The following is a 21380-nucleotide window of genomic DNA, read 5'->3' as shown; positions in this document are numbered from 1 at the left end:
TGAGAGGACTGTTGATTTTCTCAAGCTTGTAAATTGTTGCTAAGTAACAAATTGCAAATGTAAGAAAAAAAGAACAATGAACATTCATAAACATCATGGGCGGTATTCAGAGAGAATTCGTTAATCGAAGTTTAGTCACAGACTAGTTAGTAAGCATACTAACTCTTTACTAAGGAAAGTGCACTTTTTGGTATTCAGTCTACTTTGAGTACAACTAAAATGATGATTTGGGTATGATTAACTTATAGAACCCCAATGCATAGGTGAGTAAAATAAATGTGGCAACTACGGAAAAGTAGATGAGCGCATGCGTAGTCTGTAAAAATGAAAATACATGAAATACGAAATACGAAATGTTGTGTCTCACGCTAAACCGTGGGTAAAGATTAGTCTGTTCTAGATTAATTAGTCACATGTGATTAACTTCGTCCAATACTACGTCCTAATCAAAGACTCTGAATACAATTTTCATAACCATCCGTTAGTCAACTCCGTAGTAAAGTGTTAATCAGACGTCAAATCGACTCTGCATAAGGCCCCATACTTCTAACAATGTTTTAAATATAGTTGTTCTCGGGTAAACAACCAGGTGAATTAAACGTCATCAAGGGCGCCGATTTCTCTGTAAGTTTGGGGGGGGGGCATTCAAATGCAGAAGGTATATATATATATGAGGATTTTAAGACAAATTGCGTTCAAATTAAGCCAAATATTGTATATTCATAAATACAATAGGGGGACCTCACATGTGCTTTGGGGGCCCGGGCACCCTAGGATCGGCGCCCTTGCACGTCATCCAAAGTTTCCAGAACTGCCAATATTGTTCTCGTCTTCAGGGAGTAATCTACACCCTCAACACCCCCTAACACCCACCCCCAAATTTCTTTACACACACCTCTGTATGGAAGAGGAATACTCTCTCAAATCCAATTGAATCAATCAATCAGTATCATATATTTTATTTATTACATCAAGTTAAATAAGGTTTAGCGTTTAGGAAAGAGTGCAATATTCTTATTTATTTATTTCACTTCAAAATACAAAGCGACATCGTTCTTAGGGATGCGCACGAGACGAGTCGAGACAGGATTTTCCTGACAAAATTCGAGTCGAGACACAGCTCTTCCAATAGAAAAATATACATTTTTCGAGTCGAGACATCACTTTTACAGCACATTTTCGAGACGAGACAGCCACAAATCTTGTCTCGTGCGCATCCCTAATCGTTCTCATGCACGGCTTCGAGAACCACATGACCTCATTGTTTCGGGCGGAGTTTCGATCAAAACAATTGACAAAACAGACCCGCTCATACCTACCCTCCTGGGCTCCGCGGTCATTTTCGAGAAAAGAGATTGATGGATAGATGCAGATGACAGAACAAAGTGTACAAAGTTCTTTTTTTCTTTCTTTTTTTTTAGCAGATTGGGCTCCTAAATGAAAGCTGCGAGGGAGGGGGGAACATGGAACCAGTTACTCTTGCAAATAGTTGCGTAACGATATACTGTTTTCTTTGAGTTTGTTTAAAAATGTATATCACTATTTTGAAAGAGCCCCCCTTATATTTTGAACACCCCCCCAAGTAAAAATTTCTGGCGTACTTACTGGTCGTCTTTAGGATAAAGTACGAGAGACCAAAAACAGAAGAAAATGGAAGCCAAGAAGAAAAAGCAGATAAGAAAACATGAGGACGAACAGTTAGGGAAAAGTGAAGGAAACTAGACAAATCAACAAGTAAGAGAAGGATTTCGATTTACATTTTTATGAATGTTTGGGCCACTCTCCCCCAGTGTTGCCACAGTCCTAGCTCTGGAGTGGGCTGAAAAATAGTACCAAATTGTAACAAAAAGGGCTGAATTCATTATTTTATTCCAGTGTAATACATGGCTCTATAACACGAAACAAAGAGCGAGAGCTCATGTGGTTCGGATTCCATGTTAATCAGTAGAGCCCGTCTCATATAACCTTACTGCTGAGAGGGATGTTAAACTCAAAATCAACTCAATTAAAAGAGGTAAAGTTCTAGAACACTACCCCTCCTCTCTTCCAAGAGCCCAAATCAAGAAAGTGCTCTTTTTAAAAACATCCAAATAGTAGGGAGGACCTGAACAACCGTGGAAGTAGATGAAACTTTTTTTGCACGTAGGAAGTATAATAGAGGCCGCAAATTAAAAGGATAAACACTTATCACCTTCGGTATGTATTTAAGGGAATCAAACGCGCCTCTTTTTCAAAGTGACCAATAAATCAAAACGGTATTATGGCCATATATGAAAAAAATATATAAAACGAGGAACAAATCAATCATTTCCGAGTTCGTGTGTAAGCAGTACGTTATAATAAAATATTAACATATAAATTATTGCACCTTATTCTCGTTTATTTCAAGACCGAAGGAGAATAATAGACTAAGAATATAATGTAAGTAAAGTGACATTTGTAAAAATTGTAAAACCGGTCCAAGACCCTATAACCTTCCCTGAATGACATCACAGCACATTAGTAATAATTTTAAGTCACAATGGTATCTATTATTCGAAAATGTGACAAGTATTTGTTAAATGGTGCTGAATTGGGTAGAATTGTACCAACTTTTTTTTTAACAAAAGGGGCTGAAAATGCCAGCGTGGTACCAACGGGCCGATGAATGACCAAAAGGGCTGAATTTGGTACAATTGTACCAAGTGTGGCAACACTGCTCTGCCCTCTACTTGTTTCATAAAAATAAGAAAACAAGGAGGCTTATGTTTTGCAGTGTTTGAGCCTACTACCAGCATTTCCAAAACCTGGAACAAAATGGTCCTTATGCAGAGTCGTTTTGACGTATGATTAGCGTCATACTAACGGCCTGACTACTGCAGGCAACATATGTTAGTCGAACGCTTTAGTATTGCACCAATCACGCGTCAGAACAACTATGCATAACGCCTAGTATGTTTTATGTAGTGTATGTTTTGCTGTACAGATGTCTCTTGATGTAAATTTTGTTCCTATTTGTAGCCTCCTACTCTTGCGGTCTGTTATCTTTCTTTTCAAAAATATGCCGCCTCCCGTAGTTTTGTCAGTGATTAGTTGTGCTTTCTTGCAGAAGCCCCGAATGCGGGACCTTTCGGTATTTATGAGCTGTGTTTTCCTTATTTTAATACGTTATTAATTCAATTTATATAGTCCACTAATACTCTTTAAATAGAGATGTAAAATAAATTGTTATTGTTTTGACTAACTTAATTATTTTCATTCAATGTGCATAACAATCAAATATTGTTTGGTCGCACAATAAGAGAAGAAAATGAGAAAGGCACTGCTATAAGAATTGTATGTTTTAATTCCTGGTAGAACCTAAACAGATGGAAGTATTATAGGATATTTATTCAAATGACAAAGATACTTCAAGGTACTTACGAAAATTTTCCAGATCTCTAAAACGGCATATTAATTACGTTTTATGCATGTAGCATCACCGCCACCAGAAACCTGAAATACATTGTGAAAACACGTTAAATAATGAAAGCACTGGATTGTAGAAACATAAGTTTTTGTTTTGAAAACTACAATTAAAAATAGGGGGAAAAGTGCCGCGTTTGGCAGCGTTTGTATCAATGTGGGGATGGACGACGAGTTGAAAAAAATTACCCCCTCCTTAATAATTGTAAATAAATATTTCACCACTTTCCTCTGTCGCCGAAAATGAGAGTTTGACTATTTTTCTACTTGTGAGCAATGTTGACATTATTATGCTAGGTACCGTACATAATATACACGTCAGTAAAATTAGAAATCAATCACATAATAAATTATTAAATGGTAAAGGTGAATGAAGTATGTACCTTTGCCCCAAATTGAACTTCCAAATTGCCTAGTTTCTCTCCAACACGCATCACATCTTTCTGGCACTTCAAGATCTAAACAAGAGAAGGAATAAATAATTAATAGACAAATGAATACTTAACAGAAAAAAATAAGTGAAAGTTGCATTTATAAAACAAGTAACTAATAATAAGTTACTTAATCATATAACAGAAAATTCCTGCGCGTAAGCCATGATATTCTCATGAGGTATTCAACAAATAAAATTTTATGTTTTATGAAATTTACTTTCTAATGAAACAATTCCTTCATTTATTTCTTTGATTATATAAACATAACAAAAAGTTCTGTCGCTTGTTTACCCACCATCTTCGAACATCCATATGTCACCTAAGACGTACCTGGAAGATCAAAAATAGTACCCATCAGCATCGGACGATCTTCTGTCAACGTTCTGGAAGGCCATGGATTCCATCGCGGTAGAACTTGGTGGACCGTGAAGCGAAGAAAGTATCAAGTGTATTTTGCACCTCTACTAGGGACTTGAAGTGGCGTCCTCTAAGGTTATTGTCCAAAGAATAGAACAGGTGATAATCGGACAGTGCAATGTCCGGAGAATATAGCAGATACAATAGTGTTTACCATCCAAGGTGCAGAATGGTGTCCCGAGTCATCTTAGCCACGTGGGGCTTAACGTTGCCCTGTAACAGGAGAAACTCTGCGATTTAGAAGTGCTGGCTCCAGAGTTTTGAGTTTTTCTTGAACACTGCTCAAGCTACTAACAGTACACAGTCATATTGATGCTTTGACCAGCTGGTAGCAGTTACCGATGCACGATACTGCGAGCAGTCCACCAAACACATAGGAGGACTTTCTTCTGGTGCAGTGCTGGTTTCGGCTGTTTTGGAACCAGTTCATGGTATGCTAACCAATCATGATGATGCCGTGGAGCTTCGTTCAGGACCCACTTCTCATCAAATATCAACACCCTGTCCGGACATGGCTCCTTCCTCAGACGAGACAGCAAAGAAACACTGGTGTCTGCTCGCGGTGCCTTCTGGCCCGGAGTCAAATCATGTAGGACCCATCAATCCAACTTGTAATGCTTCCCAAGTTGATGTAGGGGCTGCCGAATGATTTCTTCACGCACACTGAATTGTTGTCTAAATTTCTCACATGTCTAGACACTGTTCTACTCAATTGCTACCTGAAGATCTTCATTTTGTACATGTGTTCGTCTTCTTCAGTCCCACCAGACGAAGGCCAGGGCCAGTTCCTTCCCTAATCCTGGGCCCACCTAAAAGACCGATCTGATCCCGGAGTTGATGGTCCGAACCATTCCTTCAATCATTCACTTGCTTAAATACATGAATAAAAAACTAATCAAACCAATGACAATGTGCCGGCGTACAACCACCAAAGGAAGTCCGTGTTTAACTCTGAGCGACCAAAGTGACTATCACGTTTCTTTGGAATCAGCATGGGGTATTCCTACTTGCTTTCATTTAAAGAGTACCACAATTTCCAGGCTATACTATGCTTCACTGCTGCATGCGTTGCGAGATTCTGTGAAATCTCAGAGCGTAGCACGCTGGCAAAAAGTGTCCGCCTAGTGGAAATCAACCACCTGTTCACTGTCCGAATCTTGGCCAGACTGATGCACAACTGTCATAGTTCGCGTTTTCTCTTGATCGCACACCACCTTCATTTCACTTCTTCCCAACCATGCAGCCATTTCTTAAGTGCAAGTACTTCTCCAGTGTTGCAACGTTGCTTTCTGAGGTGCCGTAGTGGATTTTGAACCACTATACCTTACTTCATGATCGGACCTATAACATAATAACGGTGCAGTTACGAGCTATACAATACCACATGACCTACATAGGTAAGCAGGATTAGACATGTAACATTTCATCGCTCTACAATATGTAAAAATGGGTCAGGGTAAAATTTTCTCGCGCACCTCTTATTAGCCGGCAAATTTCAAAGAAATCAGTAATGTGCAAATTACTCAGAAATTATTTATTTGTGACCCCCGGTTCATATAGGTGAAAATGTTCCAAAGCACTTGTACTTGTAGAATATTCCCTTGCAAGGAATGCATCGAATTACCAGTCACCCTATATATATATATATATATATATATAGGTCTATATATATATATATATATATATATATATATATATATATATATATATATATATATATATATATATATACACCGGCGCGGATCCAAGGGGAGGTTTATAGTGGCCTTAGCCCTCCCCCTTGACGCTCAGGTACACATTGGATAAAATGAGCTTCGATGTTACTTTACACTGGATAAGGCGGCAAACTATGGTTTAGCCCCTCCTTTGATTATATCCTGGATCCGCGGCTGTTATATATATAATGAAATGAAATATTTAATTCCCACAATTATGCCCTGAATACTAAAGGAAATGGGTGATTCATTAAAGTGAATGATAATAAGGGAAGAATTGGTTGACTGAAAATTGGAGAGGAAATTGGAAAACTGAGAAAGTTTCCCGCGGATACATTGTTATTCACTACAAATATCTTGGTATCGGACCATGAACCCCTTGTAGAAGGGGCAAGCCTTGTATTTTTCAGCCATTATTTTCCTAATTTTGTTACCTATTATCTATACATACATATATGCCAGTTCATTTTGTTTATTTTTACCAAATATTAAACTGTCAGTAACGCATAAAGTAATCTGTTTGCCACACAAAGTGAAGCATACAATGCCTAATCTTTAGCTGATGGGACTTCTAAATATCATGTATTTAATTTACTACTTGTCTCAAAAATAAATCAAAGATTCTATACTAGGATATCTCTACCCGCACTTGAAAAATTTCTCTTCTGATTCTCTCTAGTCACATCATATCATTGTTTGAAAGGGTCAAAGCTAATAACGGTCGAATACCTTAACTGAGGAAACTTAGGAGGCTCAAGTTACAGAAAATATTTTAATATCCAGGGTGTCAATCAACTACCTGACATACTATGAAAGGTAATTTCTCACATCAAAATCATTTTTAAAAATATTAATATGGACCTATGGGGAAAATTGCATAGATTCGGAGTTAGGGCCGTCTAAAGCGTAGAAAAGTACTATATCGTAACATATGTTATTTCGAACACTGAATAGCATGGAGTGGCAGCCTGTATCAGCGTAAAGAAAGCTACATATATGTAATTTAAAAATGCATATTTCAACAATGAGTGAGCAACTGGTTCCCCACAGGTCACAAAGAATTCTCAGACATACTCGGACTTAAAACTGTGTCCGAAGTAGGCAAAAAGTTAGTCTTGATAGCAGTGTTAAAAGTGAGTTCAAAGTAGGCAAAAAGTTAGTCTTGATAGCAGTGTTAAATGTGAGTCCAAAGTAGGCAAAAAGTTAGTCTTGATAGCAGTGTTAAAAGGGAGTCCAAAGTAGGCAAAAAGTTAGTCTTGATAGCAGTGTTAAAAGGGAGTCCAAAGTAGGCAAAAAGTTAGTCTTGATAGCAGTGTTAAAAGGGAGTCCAAAGTAGGCAAAAAGTTAGTCTTGATAGCAGTGTTAAAAGGGAGTCCAAAGTAGGCAAAAAGTTAGTCTTGATAGCAGTGTTAAATGTGAGTCCAAAGTAGGCAAACAGTTGGTGAACAGGGAATGCATCAGCGGATAGTCAGAAGTGTTATGCAACACCAGATCCATGGTTCCTCGCTTTAAAGTAACGCGTGCTACAACGTATTTTTCACGCATTTGGACGGCCCTACCCTCGAAACTACTCCCCACGTACCCATATAAATCTTTTTTCTTTATTAAGATGTGAAGAATCGTCTCCTACAATTTGTCCGTCTAGTTCATGAACACTTTGTACATACAGGAAGTGATTCTGGAAAGTGATACGTATACATGTCACATGCGCACAAACCACAATAGGAAGATAGCTTTATCTCAATTTTGGTTGTGGCTACCAACAACGTTTGGTTGAGAAAGAAATGGCTGAGATAGGTCACTCTGGTCCCCAATTCTTCATTTGTCAATGTACTATAATCACCTAAGACAATATCAGTTTTCTGTTCCATATTTCCAAATAATTAGGGCAACCCAAAAACATAAAAAGCATAACAGCAATTCACATATGTGGTTGGTACCTTAAACATTGTTGTGGTTGTCTAAGGCTTCAGAAGAAACTAATTTTAAAAACATAATTTTAGAAAATAAAGCATAATTTAAAATATATAGCACAATTCTTGAAAAATTCTGTTTAACTGCAAGTTTAACATAGATCAAGATATTTAGAATATTTAATGTATAGTAAATATTATACATTATACACGATTAATGTAAAACAATGATTGAAATTAAAAAATATAGCATAATAAAGCATAATTGGGAAAATAATAAAGCATAACAAAAAATAAAGCATAATGTGGGTTGCTCTACAAATAATGAAACACGGATAAAGAAAAATTATCACAAAGAGTTCCCGTGAATCACGAAAATCTTAAAGTTGGAAGCTTTTAGGACAAAAGCTTTCAACTAAAATCAAAAATTAAAAGTATTATTTGAGCAATCAAACATTTAAACATAAAATTTTCTTACCATGGACTCTACATTATCATAACTGCTGCTGAGTTCTTCTACCTGCAAAAGAAAGCAAAATTTCTGAACCAATATATAGAAGCTTGCTATAAATTTAAGAATGAACAATTCAATTCGTTTCTGTATTGAAACAAACAGAATTTCAAACTGCTTATTACAATGTATAATTTTTAAGTCTTCACGCTCTGGAAACGACATGATGAAAGTTTTAAGTTTAATACACTGTAAACTAAATAAACAACTAATAAATGCAAATGGACTTTGATTAAATACAGAATGACATGAAAAAATGCACATGCAGTTTCTAGATAATATGTTTCATCTATAAAATAGATTCGAACTGGATTAATTTTCAAATCACATAGCCTCGATGCTAGAATGCATTTCTTAAACTTCAAAGCAATGAGAGAACGAAACTAATTGAGAATATAACACGCATTATTAAAAATAAATCTTTTAAAAAGGGTGGGGAAAGCGAAAAAGAAGAGGAAATTCTGAATATCTTGAGCCAGATTTAACTTAACAAACTAAAAGAAATATAATATAATCCTGAGTTTAAGTTCTCACATTTAACGGAAGATTAGTTTGGTCCCAAAACAATAATACTATATACATAATGCATTTAAATCTACATTTAAGGAAAACCATATTAGTAAATTTTTCGAATTTAACTTTTTAAGAAATGGGAAAGAAACATTGCTAGTAAATAGAAGGTATTCATAAACCGTATATCGATCGCAGGATACCATTTATTAAAATCGATAAACCCACTTGTACAGGTAGATGGGTATTTCGATAATTATCGACAAAAACTAGATCAATATTTTCATAACTATGAAGAAAAAAGAAATGAAATCGTTGTTTAACGTACCACGATTATGCCTTTTAGGTTAAGGGAGATGGATTATTAAGGCAAGCAAATGATGATGGAAAAGTTGATGGGATTAGAATGTGGGAGGAAACGGAAGTACTCCGAGAAAACCCACGAACACGATGTTGTCCACCACAAACTTACTTAGCCGGGGATCAAACCAAGGACCCCACAAAGCAGAAGTAAGCGCTTTACCACTGAGACGCTGTGCTCCTCTATCCATAACTACCGAGCAACATTAGGATCCATATCATTCTTCTGAACTCAAGAATATTAATGTTAACAATTCATTTTCTTCAATTTTTGCTAGTTTTTACATTGTTACATTTGATCACTTTTGCTTTGAATTTCAGTACGGTATTTTTCAGTCTTGGTAAAGTGAACATACGTATTTTTAAAAATAGTACCTTAGATTGAGTGCTTTGTCATTTAACAACCTGTTTGAAGCAAAATCTTTTTATGCTTATTTAAATATGCTAATTTTTGTAAGTCTTAAAAATTAACAATCCTTAAAAGTGCAAACGAAAGTCATTCAGAATTACTGGTTAAAAAAACAAAACGTATTAATATATATTACATTATACATCTTACTAAAACTCTTCTTTTTGATGCACACTTGTTTTTATACAAAACCTTTAATTAGCGAACAGTCCTCATTTTAAGGAAAAGAAGAAACAAAAATCGCCAAGCAATTTGTAAAATAGGGGTTATATAAAAAGGATTTCAACTTGTTAGTTGAACATTTTGTACACGCAAACTGCCGATTATTCTTATATAGAAATGTTTCCCATCTTTGTACAGAGGAAGAGAATTTCCGTTTTGTATTGATGGTTAAATAATGCTGTACAGAATAACAAATTCATGAACTCATAAAAGCAATAAATAAATATTTAAGATTAATATCTTACACTTGCTTGACAAATTAACTAAGTTAGAAAAGTTTCAAATAAATCTGAGTTTAGAATTTCTTATACTGATCCTCTTTTCACAGGAAGAAAATGCTTCCTTCAACATTATATTACAAGTGTCAAGGGATCTTGATAATTCATTTTATTAATCTAAAATATTGTTCATTTTAATTTTAAATTGTAAGAATTCTCAAAGACTATTTGTTTTGGTTATGGTATGTGTAATGCCTGAAAACATAGTCTGCGAATGTAAATGATGTAAATTGTCTATGTGATTGTAAGCATTTTTGTAATTTCATGTTTCACAGCAACACACTGCATCGGACAGCGTTATGTAAGTTATGTAAATGCAGAGTGCTGACATGACGCTCCATTTTAAGAGGAATTGGTTAACGCAACTTTCTTCAGAAAAATCTCATATGCACATGTATGATTTTGACCCGAATTTTGAAAGCCATTTGCTGTAATGCATGCATCTTTGGTTGTATAAATAATTCAGTCTTTTTGGTCAAAGTCAGTGAGGAGTGAAGGAGTGAGTCGTGAGGAGTTCGTAGACAGTCAACAAGTCATGAGACTGAACAGCGATAACAGTTATTGTCGAACAAGTAGCGAAATATTGGAACTCCACGAAATGCTTAACAATTGTATCATCGACAATTAGTAGACTGGATTTAGTGCTGAAATACTCCAAAGACTGCAGCATTAAGCAGAGTAGATCTTTGTTGAATTGGAGGTCAAAATTCATCAAGTTGCAGGTATGAACTAGTTAACCTTTTCCTACTTTTACATTGAGGATTGATCACCCACCTAAATTTACATAACTTAGATTTCGCTACACAAACACACACTTTACACACGCAATTTTTAACAGAATATATGTCATCTCTTGTGATAATAAGTATATTTTATTTAACTCTACGGTTCTGTTTTGCCGTCTCAAAACAGTGGTGCAGAAACCCCAAGCTCTATGTCCTAAGCATATTATAAGTGCGTTCTTAAAAGCATGAGCAAGATAAGCTAATTTAGGATATACCTAAGGCTAATGTCACCAATTTGGGTTCGCTAAAATTCGCTCTACAAAGATTAAGGCTACATTCTACTCAGATTTCAAAGGAGTGACATCCCAGGTTGACACAAGTTTTTCGTAAACTGAAATTGTCACACTGTAGGCACTATTTACACATTATTAACAATATCTTATTTTAAAGTTTATAATAATAATTTAACAATTTCATTTACAAACCTCATCACAAAGGTGTTGGAGCTCATCTTTGTACGTTCTGAGAAATGTCAAGTGCTCCTTGATCTGGAAAAGAAATTTTTTAAATTTACAAGGCACATAATACCGTAGTATCTCGAAAGGATTGATTTAAGTTTGTAATTCTAATATAGACAATAAAGCACGTAAACTCAAACAACTAACTTCAAAAAGTTACAAATTACATTGGTATTAGCTCTACATTAGATCAAACTCATTGCATTTTTCACATCAATGATTTACTAAAATCTTCGTTTAAAGTATTAACCAACTTCAAGAAAGCGCTAAAAAGTATAAAATAACTTAGGATGAATAAATTATCTTAACCCCTTGCGTTTCAGGTGTCATTTTCCTATGTGCGTGCTGTAATACCAAGTTTTCATTTAGTGTTAAAATATTGTCTAGACCGTTATATAGGGTATAGTTATTGTGCACGCGTGAGGAGAGCATTCACATTACTGATTTTAAAAAAACAACTTATTTGCATTGTGGAGCATTTGGACTAAAAAAGGGAAAATTTGATGTTCTGAAGGGATTTTATGCTGCTTCACGTTGGCAACATTGATCATAAGTGAAAGACAATATTTTCTCTTTAATCTCTTTTCCGATCTCGAAGTTACCAATTATTTATCGTCAAAAGAAATACATGTACACTCATGTCCAAAATGATTGTGAAACGCACCACTCTTACCTTCCATTCTAGTTCTAGGAAGAGGATGGTTCACATTGATTGTTTTGAGGTTCGGGTACCGACAAAAGAAACTTTTACAGTATAACAATAACTTGGCGTTTTACCAGATGTACGAACACATAGTTCATCCAACAATAATCAAACTGTAAATGGCCAACTAGATGATGCAGTTCTTTGAATAACGATTTACTTGAGAATTATTCTACATTTCTTATCAGCCTTTTATTACAAATTACATATCATAATTACCTCATATTCATCACATATCTTCTTCATCATTTTTTTTACTAATATTCATATTCAATTATTTTATTTCATTATATTATTATTATTATGTACAATTCGTCGAGGCTGTATAAGTAAAAACTCCCAATATATACATTAATAAATATATATACATCATCTAAATTACCAATGAACTACGTTGCACCATCTACGTATGAATTTCATTTCGTTGAGATCACAAACAAAATCAAGATACTAACACAATTGGATAAACTTTCCGACGTTTGATCCGGGGTTCTACGTTTTACAGATTCACAATTTTTACATACATATTTACCGACCAGAATCACAAAAACTATTTCTTTCTATATATCGTTAACATTCCATTTTCCTTACTCTTTACAATACTTTTTTTTTTCGATTCGAAAAAGTTTTCACAATATAGATTTATATCTTACGGCGCGGACCGAAATCCAAACTGCCACTTGCCCAAATATCAAGTAATGCGCTGGTGCAGGTACAATATAGCGGCGCATTACAGACTCCCCGGTGTCTGAACAAAAATTTTATCACTGGATAAAATTTTTCAAAATTCCATATTCACATTTTCTCTAGAGCTTTGTAACTAAGAAAGGACCAATTCATACGGAACAAAGTTCACACATTTCCAACAGTCATCATTTTCTTGTATCATAAAAATTCAAAATTAAAACAATAAATTAACATTGAAATAGAACATTAAAAACATTATTGATGGCTTTCCAATTGAACACCTCACTAAATAATACAACACTAAATAACATCATATATAATACCGTAACATTTTTTTTACTAATATATACTATAGCGACGATTTATCTTTTCTTATTTTTTTCTTTTACGTCGATAACTCCCTTTCTGTTTATCCTTCCACGGACTTCGCCTTCTCTTGCAGTTTTCAACTTTTTTCTTTTTCTTCTTTCTGCGAGTCATAATTTTGGCTTTACCAATTTTCCATTCACAATGTGTTAAGTGTTTCAATTTTCTTCTGGTTCTTTTTCGTGTTTGGAATCTTGTCTTCGTTTTACGTCTTTTATATTTCCATTCTTTTAAGACTTTCATTTTCTTTTGTCTTTCATTTCTTGATTTCATCCTTTTCTTTCTCCATCTTCTTCTGTCACTTCTTCTTTCATTATCTTTTGGTTTCTTTCTGTCTTTCTTTCTATTCCGGCTTCTTCTACTTCTTCCTTTCTCCACTTTCTTGTCTTTCCTCTTCCGATATTTCCATCTCTCATCCAGTTTCCATTCCTTCTTTTCCCTCTGTCTAAATTTCTTGCGTTGACTTCCGAATCTTGGCTTACTAATTCTTCTAGCGATGGTGGGTTTTATCTTCACTTGATCTTTCCTTTCTTCTGATGCAAACTTTTCATTCTGTTTTGTATCCTCTTCAATTTCAGCATGATGAATTTTATTATAGGCTACTATTTTCTTGTAACTTCCCTTATCTTTCTTGAATTTCTTAGAAATTTCTTTTACCCTTCGTTTCCGCAGACACTGGCGTCTACCATTTCTCTTTCGATGACATACCGAACAATTCAATTTTCTTATATGATTATTTAGCTTTAGGGATTTTCCGGAGTTCTGATGATAATATTCTATTTTATGTTTCCCAGTACTTTCGCCTTTCTCTTCTGATAAACTCTTTTGAATGCTTACACTGCAAACTTGTTCTTCTTCTAATGGCATGACACATATATTTTCTGCACATTCCCTTTCTTCCTTTCCAACATACTGGTTTGTTACTGGAGTCTCCGAATCATCTCCTAACAAATCATTAACTAGTTTGGTATCGTTCCTAGCTTTGCTATCTTCAATATATTCTTCCTGATACTCAAGCGCTTCCATTTTATTTTTACTTTGTTGTTCCACTTTATCTACCACTTGTGTTTGTACTTCAGCACGATCAAACTCAGCAATCTCCTTCCTTAAATGGTTCCTAAAATCATCTACGATATTATCCAATTTCGTTTGTAATCGAGACGCAAGTTGTGAAAACGCTTGGTCCATATACATTTTTATTTCTGTATGAACTTGCGTGCGTTGTTCAGCAAGACAGCACATCATCTTCACTTTACTAAGACCAGCTTCTTTTGTTTGTGCATTACCTCTACCATCTCTATTATTTTCCTTTTTAATCTCATAGTATTTCTCTTCTATACTTTTCGTTTCTTCTTTCTGTCTGTGGCTTTGTCTTCCATTGTCTTTTACCTTTGGTTCACTTCTACTGTGATCTTCGTGTCTTCTTTTCTTCTTTTCTCGTGTCTCTTCCTTATTTTCACTTTTATATTTTCTCTCCTTTTTCGTATCATCTTTATCACTTTTACTCTTCTTTGATTTCTTCACTTTCTTTATATCTCTTGTTTCATCTTTTACTATTTTCTTCTCTTTTTCACCGTTCTTTTTATTTGTATTCTCTCTAATTCTTTTTCTTTCTTCTTCCATGTTTATATTATTTTTCTTTAATATTATTATGAATCTCATTATGATACCCCGGATCTACATCTTCTGTGATTTCCAATTGCATTTTATTTTTCTCTATTGTTTCCCTGCAGTCGTATTCTTCATCTGTACCTGATAGTCCTTTTTCACGGTCGCCATTTTATGAAACGCACCACTCTTACCTTCCATTCTAGTTCTAGGAAAAGGATGGTTCACATTGATTGTTTTGAGGTTCGGGTACCGACAAAAGAAACTTTTACAGTATAACAATAACTTGGCGTTTTACCAGATGTACGAACACATAGTTCATCCAACAATAATCAAACTGTAAATGGCCAACTAGATGATACTATGTGTATAATCGGGAAACGTATATTTGTGGTAAATTTCATAGGAAAAGAATTATAAATACGAAAATTAGAATGAATAAAACAAAATGTTGCTAAATGGACAAGAAAGTTTTATTTTCGTTTTATTGTTCTTATTTACTGCTCTTTTTACATGAAATTTGCCACATACATGTCTTTGCCATTTATAAACATACTAACATTATAAGAAATACCGGGCGAATTCTTTGTCAAATTATATTCCTACAACATATTTATAGGCATGCGACAACAATTTTGGACACGAGTGTATGTCGTAATTGAATGCTCCCTTAAGCCTGCTATCTACTGAGACAAAACATGTTTTCTTCTCTGGCAGTAAGGTGCTGTCACCTAAGGAGAAACAGTAGAACTAACTCGTGCCTTGCATCCTCTATAAAAATTCATCTTCAGTATTAATACCATCCTTAATAAAGGATATGTTTTCGTGACTACCCAATGGATGTCACTGGTATTTTGCAATGAAGTATTTTATGACATCTACATGGGTGTCACTGAAACGCCAGGAGTTAGAAAGGCTCTAAAATGCTACTATTATCAACAAAAAATTGAAGTCTATGTCAAGCTAAACAAATTATTGCCTAATATAAAATTGCCTATTAATATTATTGCCTAATATCTGGATTAATAATTATTGCCTAATATCTGGTTTCAGTGGTAATGCTATTAAGCATTAATCTGCTTAGGTTGGCACAGACTTCAAAATCATTTAATTGATAATAGCAGCAACTTAGCGCTTTTAAAAATTATTTTCTCCTCTCTTACGCATTTAAAAATATTTTAAGTTTCTTGAAGTCGTTTAACATTTTTTATAAAAAGGTTTTGTTATTTTATGCTTTCTAGGGCTTTGATAAAGTTGGTTAATCATTTTTCTTAAAGTTTGTTTTATTTTTCGTTTTTTTTTTTTTTTTTTTTTTTTTTGTACGAATTGGAGATTTCAAGATTGGAGGGCAAACCATCAACAAAATCAGGTAAGTAGATGATATTGTTATTATAGCTAGAACCGAAGGACTATAGGAGATAATTGAGAAAATAGTAAACACTGGAAAACTTTATGGAATGGAAATCAACATTGGAAAATCGAGTCCTAAGAATGTCCCGTGGAAACGCACTCTTACAGGTCAGAGTAGAACAAAGAGTAGTTGAAGAAGTCGATTATTTCAAATATTTAGGAAGTATTTTGACGATAGGCATTTACTGCATCAAAGAGGTCAGGTCAAGAATATCCATAGCCAAAGAAGCATTCAACAAGAAAAGGTCACTCTTAACTAACAGGCTTTAATTTTGGACTAAGGAAGAAGTTGCTCAAGTGCTATATATGGGGCATTGGACTTTATGGTTCAGAGACTTGAATATTACGAAAGTTAGAGAAAAAATACCGTATTTATCCGTGTATGCCACGCACCTTTTCTGTACAAAAACAAAGTCAAAAAACAGGGTGCGCGGCATACACGAGGAAATGTAGAATTGACTGAGCCACCAAGCATTTAAAATCACGGGGAGTTTTTATTAACCTAATACTGGAATATTGTGAGTAATTTTACAAGAGTAGAAAAGTTTTAATATAAAATGACAAGTTGCAGCTCATCTTTCCTCTTTGCATCAACCGGCCTTTCAAGAACCACTTGCGGCGATTGTACACTGAATGGATGGCAACTGCAGTACACGAAACTACGCCAACTGGCCGAATTAAGAAACCTGCACTTCGCCTTTTGTGCGAATGGATTATTGAAGCATGGAATTCAATTCCAGAGGATCTTGTCGTCCGCAGCTTTAAAAAATGCTGCATTTCCAATGGGAGCGAAGACTTTATTCAGTCCGATGGTGATACATGCTCCAGCTGCTCGGGAGCAGACGGCAACGAAGAAAGCTAAGTACGGGAGTGATTTCTGTTAATAATCATAGTATTGTTGGATTGTCTCTGTGTATAACGATTTTAATGATTAACGTTTTTTTTTTTTTTTTTTGAGAAAATTGATGTGCGCTGCTTACACGAGGTATTTTTTTTCAATTTTAACATTCCAGAAATTGGGGGTGCGCGGCTTACACGGGTGCGCGGCATACACGCGTAAATATGGTATTTAGAGCGCTTCGAAATATGTTGTTGCAGGAAGATGAAGAACATGAAATGGACAACAAACGGAATGTTTTAAAATGGATAGGAGAGAAGAAACACTTTTAGCCAGCCAATTGGCCAATTGGATTGGACACATCTTGGGAAGAAATTGCCTTATTTATACCGCCATCAAGGAAATAAGGAGGGAATGGTACTTCTAAATTCAAGTAGCTTTTCAATTGCTTCTGGATGCTGAATGTATGTCTGAAATTGAACTATGCATTCTAAAAACCCGGTTAAATGTAAGAACTAAAATGATTTTCATGTTTCTTTAAACTGATTAAATTGTCACAACGTAAATAAGTTTCATAATTGTATTAATATTCATGAATATTCAGAATACGTGAACGATATTGTATATCTCATTCTATACAAGGAGCGCTACTTTCGTAACCAGTGTTTATTCCAAGGGGAACTTTTGGTGGAGCTTTGAATCTCCGAAGTTGCCCAGCCCCTTCCCTCGGAACTAAAATAAGTGAAATTGCAATCACTTAAGGTTAATTCACGCATAGTGTGCCTGTTCTATGCCATGGTCCTCAAATCTTTTCAGACTTTTAAAATGCATTGGGTTATTATTAATATTATTATTATTTTTAAATTCTCACATGATGTGTCGTGTCCGTGACGTTCACTTGTAATGCTCGATAGTGTCACCTTGCAGAGAAACCACCTCAATCGCGACTCGACGGCCGTGATGCTTCGGCTTTCCTCGGAGTACTCGAAACGACAGGAAGTTGACCTCTCCATGCAATCAATCTTGGGAAATGGTGTAGTAAGTAGTAGCGGCACATGGCATGTCTCAATGTTCGGACCGTCACACGGACTGAGCATAGGAGGGAAATGATATGGGCATGGCACGCTATGTATCAACCAGACTTTAAGTGGATAAGATCCTTCAGCAAATAGTGTTCCAGTGCAGCCTCTTATATTTTGAATTGTCCCTACGGACAACAACATTTTTCTAAAAGAAACGTTTTTCGTAGCGTTTCGCGATAGGATCACTTCATATATTGAACTACATCCGTCACGGACACATTTATTGTGACAATGTATCAGCTACAGCGGTTTACGTAGCTATTTGAAAAATTCTATGTAATGGATATTGCATTATAATACAACGTATCTCACTCGGAAACGGGATACAAAAATGTTGGTTTTGAAAAAAAGTGCGACAGGAAATGAAACAAAACGTTAACATGTTATACCTCTGTGTATAAGAAATGAAATGAAATGAGATTGTCACAGGAGATATCCTTTCTGAGCGTCCAAGCACAACTGAACACGTTGTTGAGTGATTTTGAAGATGATTGCCAGAACTTACTTTCCGTGGCCCTTATAACTGATTCACAATCTCCTGGAAATGTAAACAAAATCATAGAAATATTTACAACAGTAAATGAAATGTCATTGGGGCTACTTTCGAGCAGGGTATCCGTTAGGATTGCTTTAGATCAATAGGCCAATATTGATAGTTGAGTTTTGAGAGGACAGGATTTACTACTAAAGACAGCCGCACATTGAGCAGAGGACAGGATAATCAACCCGAAATGGAGTATTGTAAGCAATGCAACAAAGCCTTGTACTGTATATTCACTCGAGCACCTGCTAGACAAAGGCCTCTCCAACGATGGGATTGAAACACACATCTATGCACTATCTCTCTGTCTCCGCATCCCAGCCTACCTCCATCTGTCTCGGCTTGGTTGCTCTGCCTCGGGTCAATATGCTGCAGACCTAATGTCTTCGAACCCGACAGAAGCTTGAATTTGGCGCAGTTGGCAAGCACTGTTCGTAGTTTGAGGGAAATGTCTCTACTCTTGGGAAATGTCATAGACAAATTTAGCCAAAAGGAGGAAAGGGAATTTTTTCGATAAAATATAAGAATCCAGGGAAATTCTCCCTGACTGATTGACCAATATAAATCCTTAAATTTTCTTTGTTCTTCAGAAATGTACTAACACAATAGCAATATTTTGTGTGTATGTTCAAAGTAGCATCTTTTGCACCTATTGTTGGCTATTTGTGTAAATTTTTTGTTGAAAAAAGTGAAGGAAAAAGTAAAAAAAAAAAAAAAAAAAAAAAAGATGGAAAAAGTAAATGAATAAAACAAATATGGTTGGTATTTCCTTAAATATAGCTAAATTAATCTTATCATATAACTTATGTCATAGGAATTGGTCATTCAACTAACTGGAAAAACAACAAGAAAAGGAACATTTTGAGTGAGTAGAGGGATTTTTACAGGAAACCTACGAACACTCTTGGCAACCCCATAAGACCAATCCATACATAATGCAAAACCAATCCTCATAATACAGGACATCCCCACCCATGGGCGGCGATTAGGGGGGCCAAAGGGGGGCAGTTGCCCCCCACTTTTTTGAAATGACCCATCAATGTATATAATTTAATTTGGAAATATAAAGTTTATGTACGTATTAATGGTTCATAGAATAAAAATGGTGCCATAAAATATTTGCCGTTCCGTGAGTACGTATTGATTGTCTTCCCGTACACTGAAGAAAGCTACATGAATTGCGTTTTAATTGCCACGAAAAATGGCCCAAAAATTAACCTATTGGAGTGCCACAATTCGAGTGTACTTTCATTTCTTCTTACAAGGGCTCGATATGTTAGTTAGTTGCTTTAGAACTAAACGAGATAACATTTCGCAAAAAAAAAAGTTCTTCACAAGCAGTGTTTCTTTCAGAAACAATGTTCCGGGGCGCACACTTAGTATTCCGGGGGGAGCACTGCTGGTACTATTCTATTTATTATTATATTATAGACGTATTATTTTGGTCTCGTTCGGGGGGTGGGATACTCTCAGAGCTTCGGGGGGCAATGCCCCCCAAAAGCATGTCTGGAAGAAACACTGTTCAGAAATTATTCTTTAATTGCACAAAAATCGAAAATGTCTTTTCTTCTTTCTAATGGTAAGGAATATTATGATTTGATTTTTTTGAGTTTAACATCCCGTTCAGCAGTGAGGCTATATGAGACGTGGACCTACTGATTAACGTGGAATACAAATCACATGAACTCCCGCCAGGAATCGAATCCGGGTCTCCCACATCAAAGGCGCGGCATTGTTTTGCAGTGTAATATATGAATTTAGGGGTATGTATACTGTATACAATTTTGTATATACAATTAAATTTAGTGAATTTAACATAATTCTAGGTTTTAGGTAGGGATGCACACGAGACGAGTCGAGACAGAATTTTCCTGACAAAATTCGAGTCGAGACACTGCTCTTCCAATAGAGAAGAATACATTTTTCGAGTCGAGACATTACTTTTACAGCACGTTTTCGAGACGAAACAGCCTCAAATCTTGTCTCGTGGGCATCCCTAATTTTAGGATTATTTTGCATAACTGGAGTGTGGAGTGATTCTAAGTATTGTTGAGTTCTGATGTATTCCAAGAAAGTGAAAACTGTATCTAATGGCAACCAACATATTTCGGGAAGCTGCAAAAGCATTTCTTTAAATGTCGCAGCATATGCTTGTAGTATTTACTGTTTTTCTAAGAGTAATAACACGTAATAACATGCATGGAATTAAAAATATAAGTTGTTCATTCATTCCCAGTTTCAATATAACTTTTGCGAAACAAGCCTCATTTTTCATTACTGTTCGATTAATATTATCCTTTCTGTTTGTTTTGCGAACTTATCAAATAAGCTCCTAATCTGACCACACAATTTTCCAGACAGAATTTTAAGATGTTCGTGAGCAAGGAATCAAATCTCTTCTTACATCTTCGTTGTTTAAGAGTTCCAAGGGCTAGATCTACTTGCGTTGCTCTTGTCAATTTACTTAGTAAAATATGAAACACGATATATGGTATTTTAACTGGAAAATACCGTATCCTAATAGTTATACAACCTTTCGTCAAACAAAATGTTAGAAGCAACCAAAAAAGTAACATTGATATACAAATATTGAGATCATGTCTTGCCCCCCCACTTTTGACGTCCAACCGCCGCCACTGTCCCCACCATACTATTTCACCTCCACATAGCTGGATTCTAGTACCACATC

The 21380-nt window shown here is 35.5% G+C and overlaps 1 protein-coding gene across 2 annotated transcripts in view; it reads right to left on the bottom strand.

Annotated features, from left to right (window-relative positions):
- LOC145685779 (uncharacterized) overlaps positions 1-21380 on the bottom strand; it is a 55574-nt gene that overhangs the window by 17986 nt on the left and 16208 nt on the right. For both annotated transcript variants that reach the window (XM_081758302.1, XM_081758303.1), the window contains exons 4-7: positions 11424-11486; positions 8402-8443; positions 3828-3902; positions 3403-3474 (exon numbers count right to left, since the gene is read on the bottom strand). In XM_081758302.1, the coding sequence (XP_081614428.1) occupies positions 3433-3474; positions 3828-3902; positions 8402-8443; positions 11424-11486 (222 nt within the window). In that variant the 3' untranslated portion in view covers positions 3403-3432. The remainder of the gene's footprint in view (positions 1-3402; positions 3475-3827; positions 3903-8401; positions 8444-11423; positions 11487-21380) is intronic.

Source organism: Thermobia domestica, chromosome 5 (assembly GCF_964235325.1).
Source record: "Thermobia domestica chromosome 5, izTheDome1.hap1.1, whole genome shotgun sequence".
In the NCBI taxonomy this organism is placed as follows: Eukaryota; Metazoa; Arthropoda; class Insecta; order Zygentoma; family Lepismatidae; genus Thermobia; species Thermobia domestica.
The sequence above is the reverse complement of the archived record's forward strand: the minus strand, read 5'-3'. Positions and strand labels throughout refer to the sequence as shown.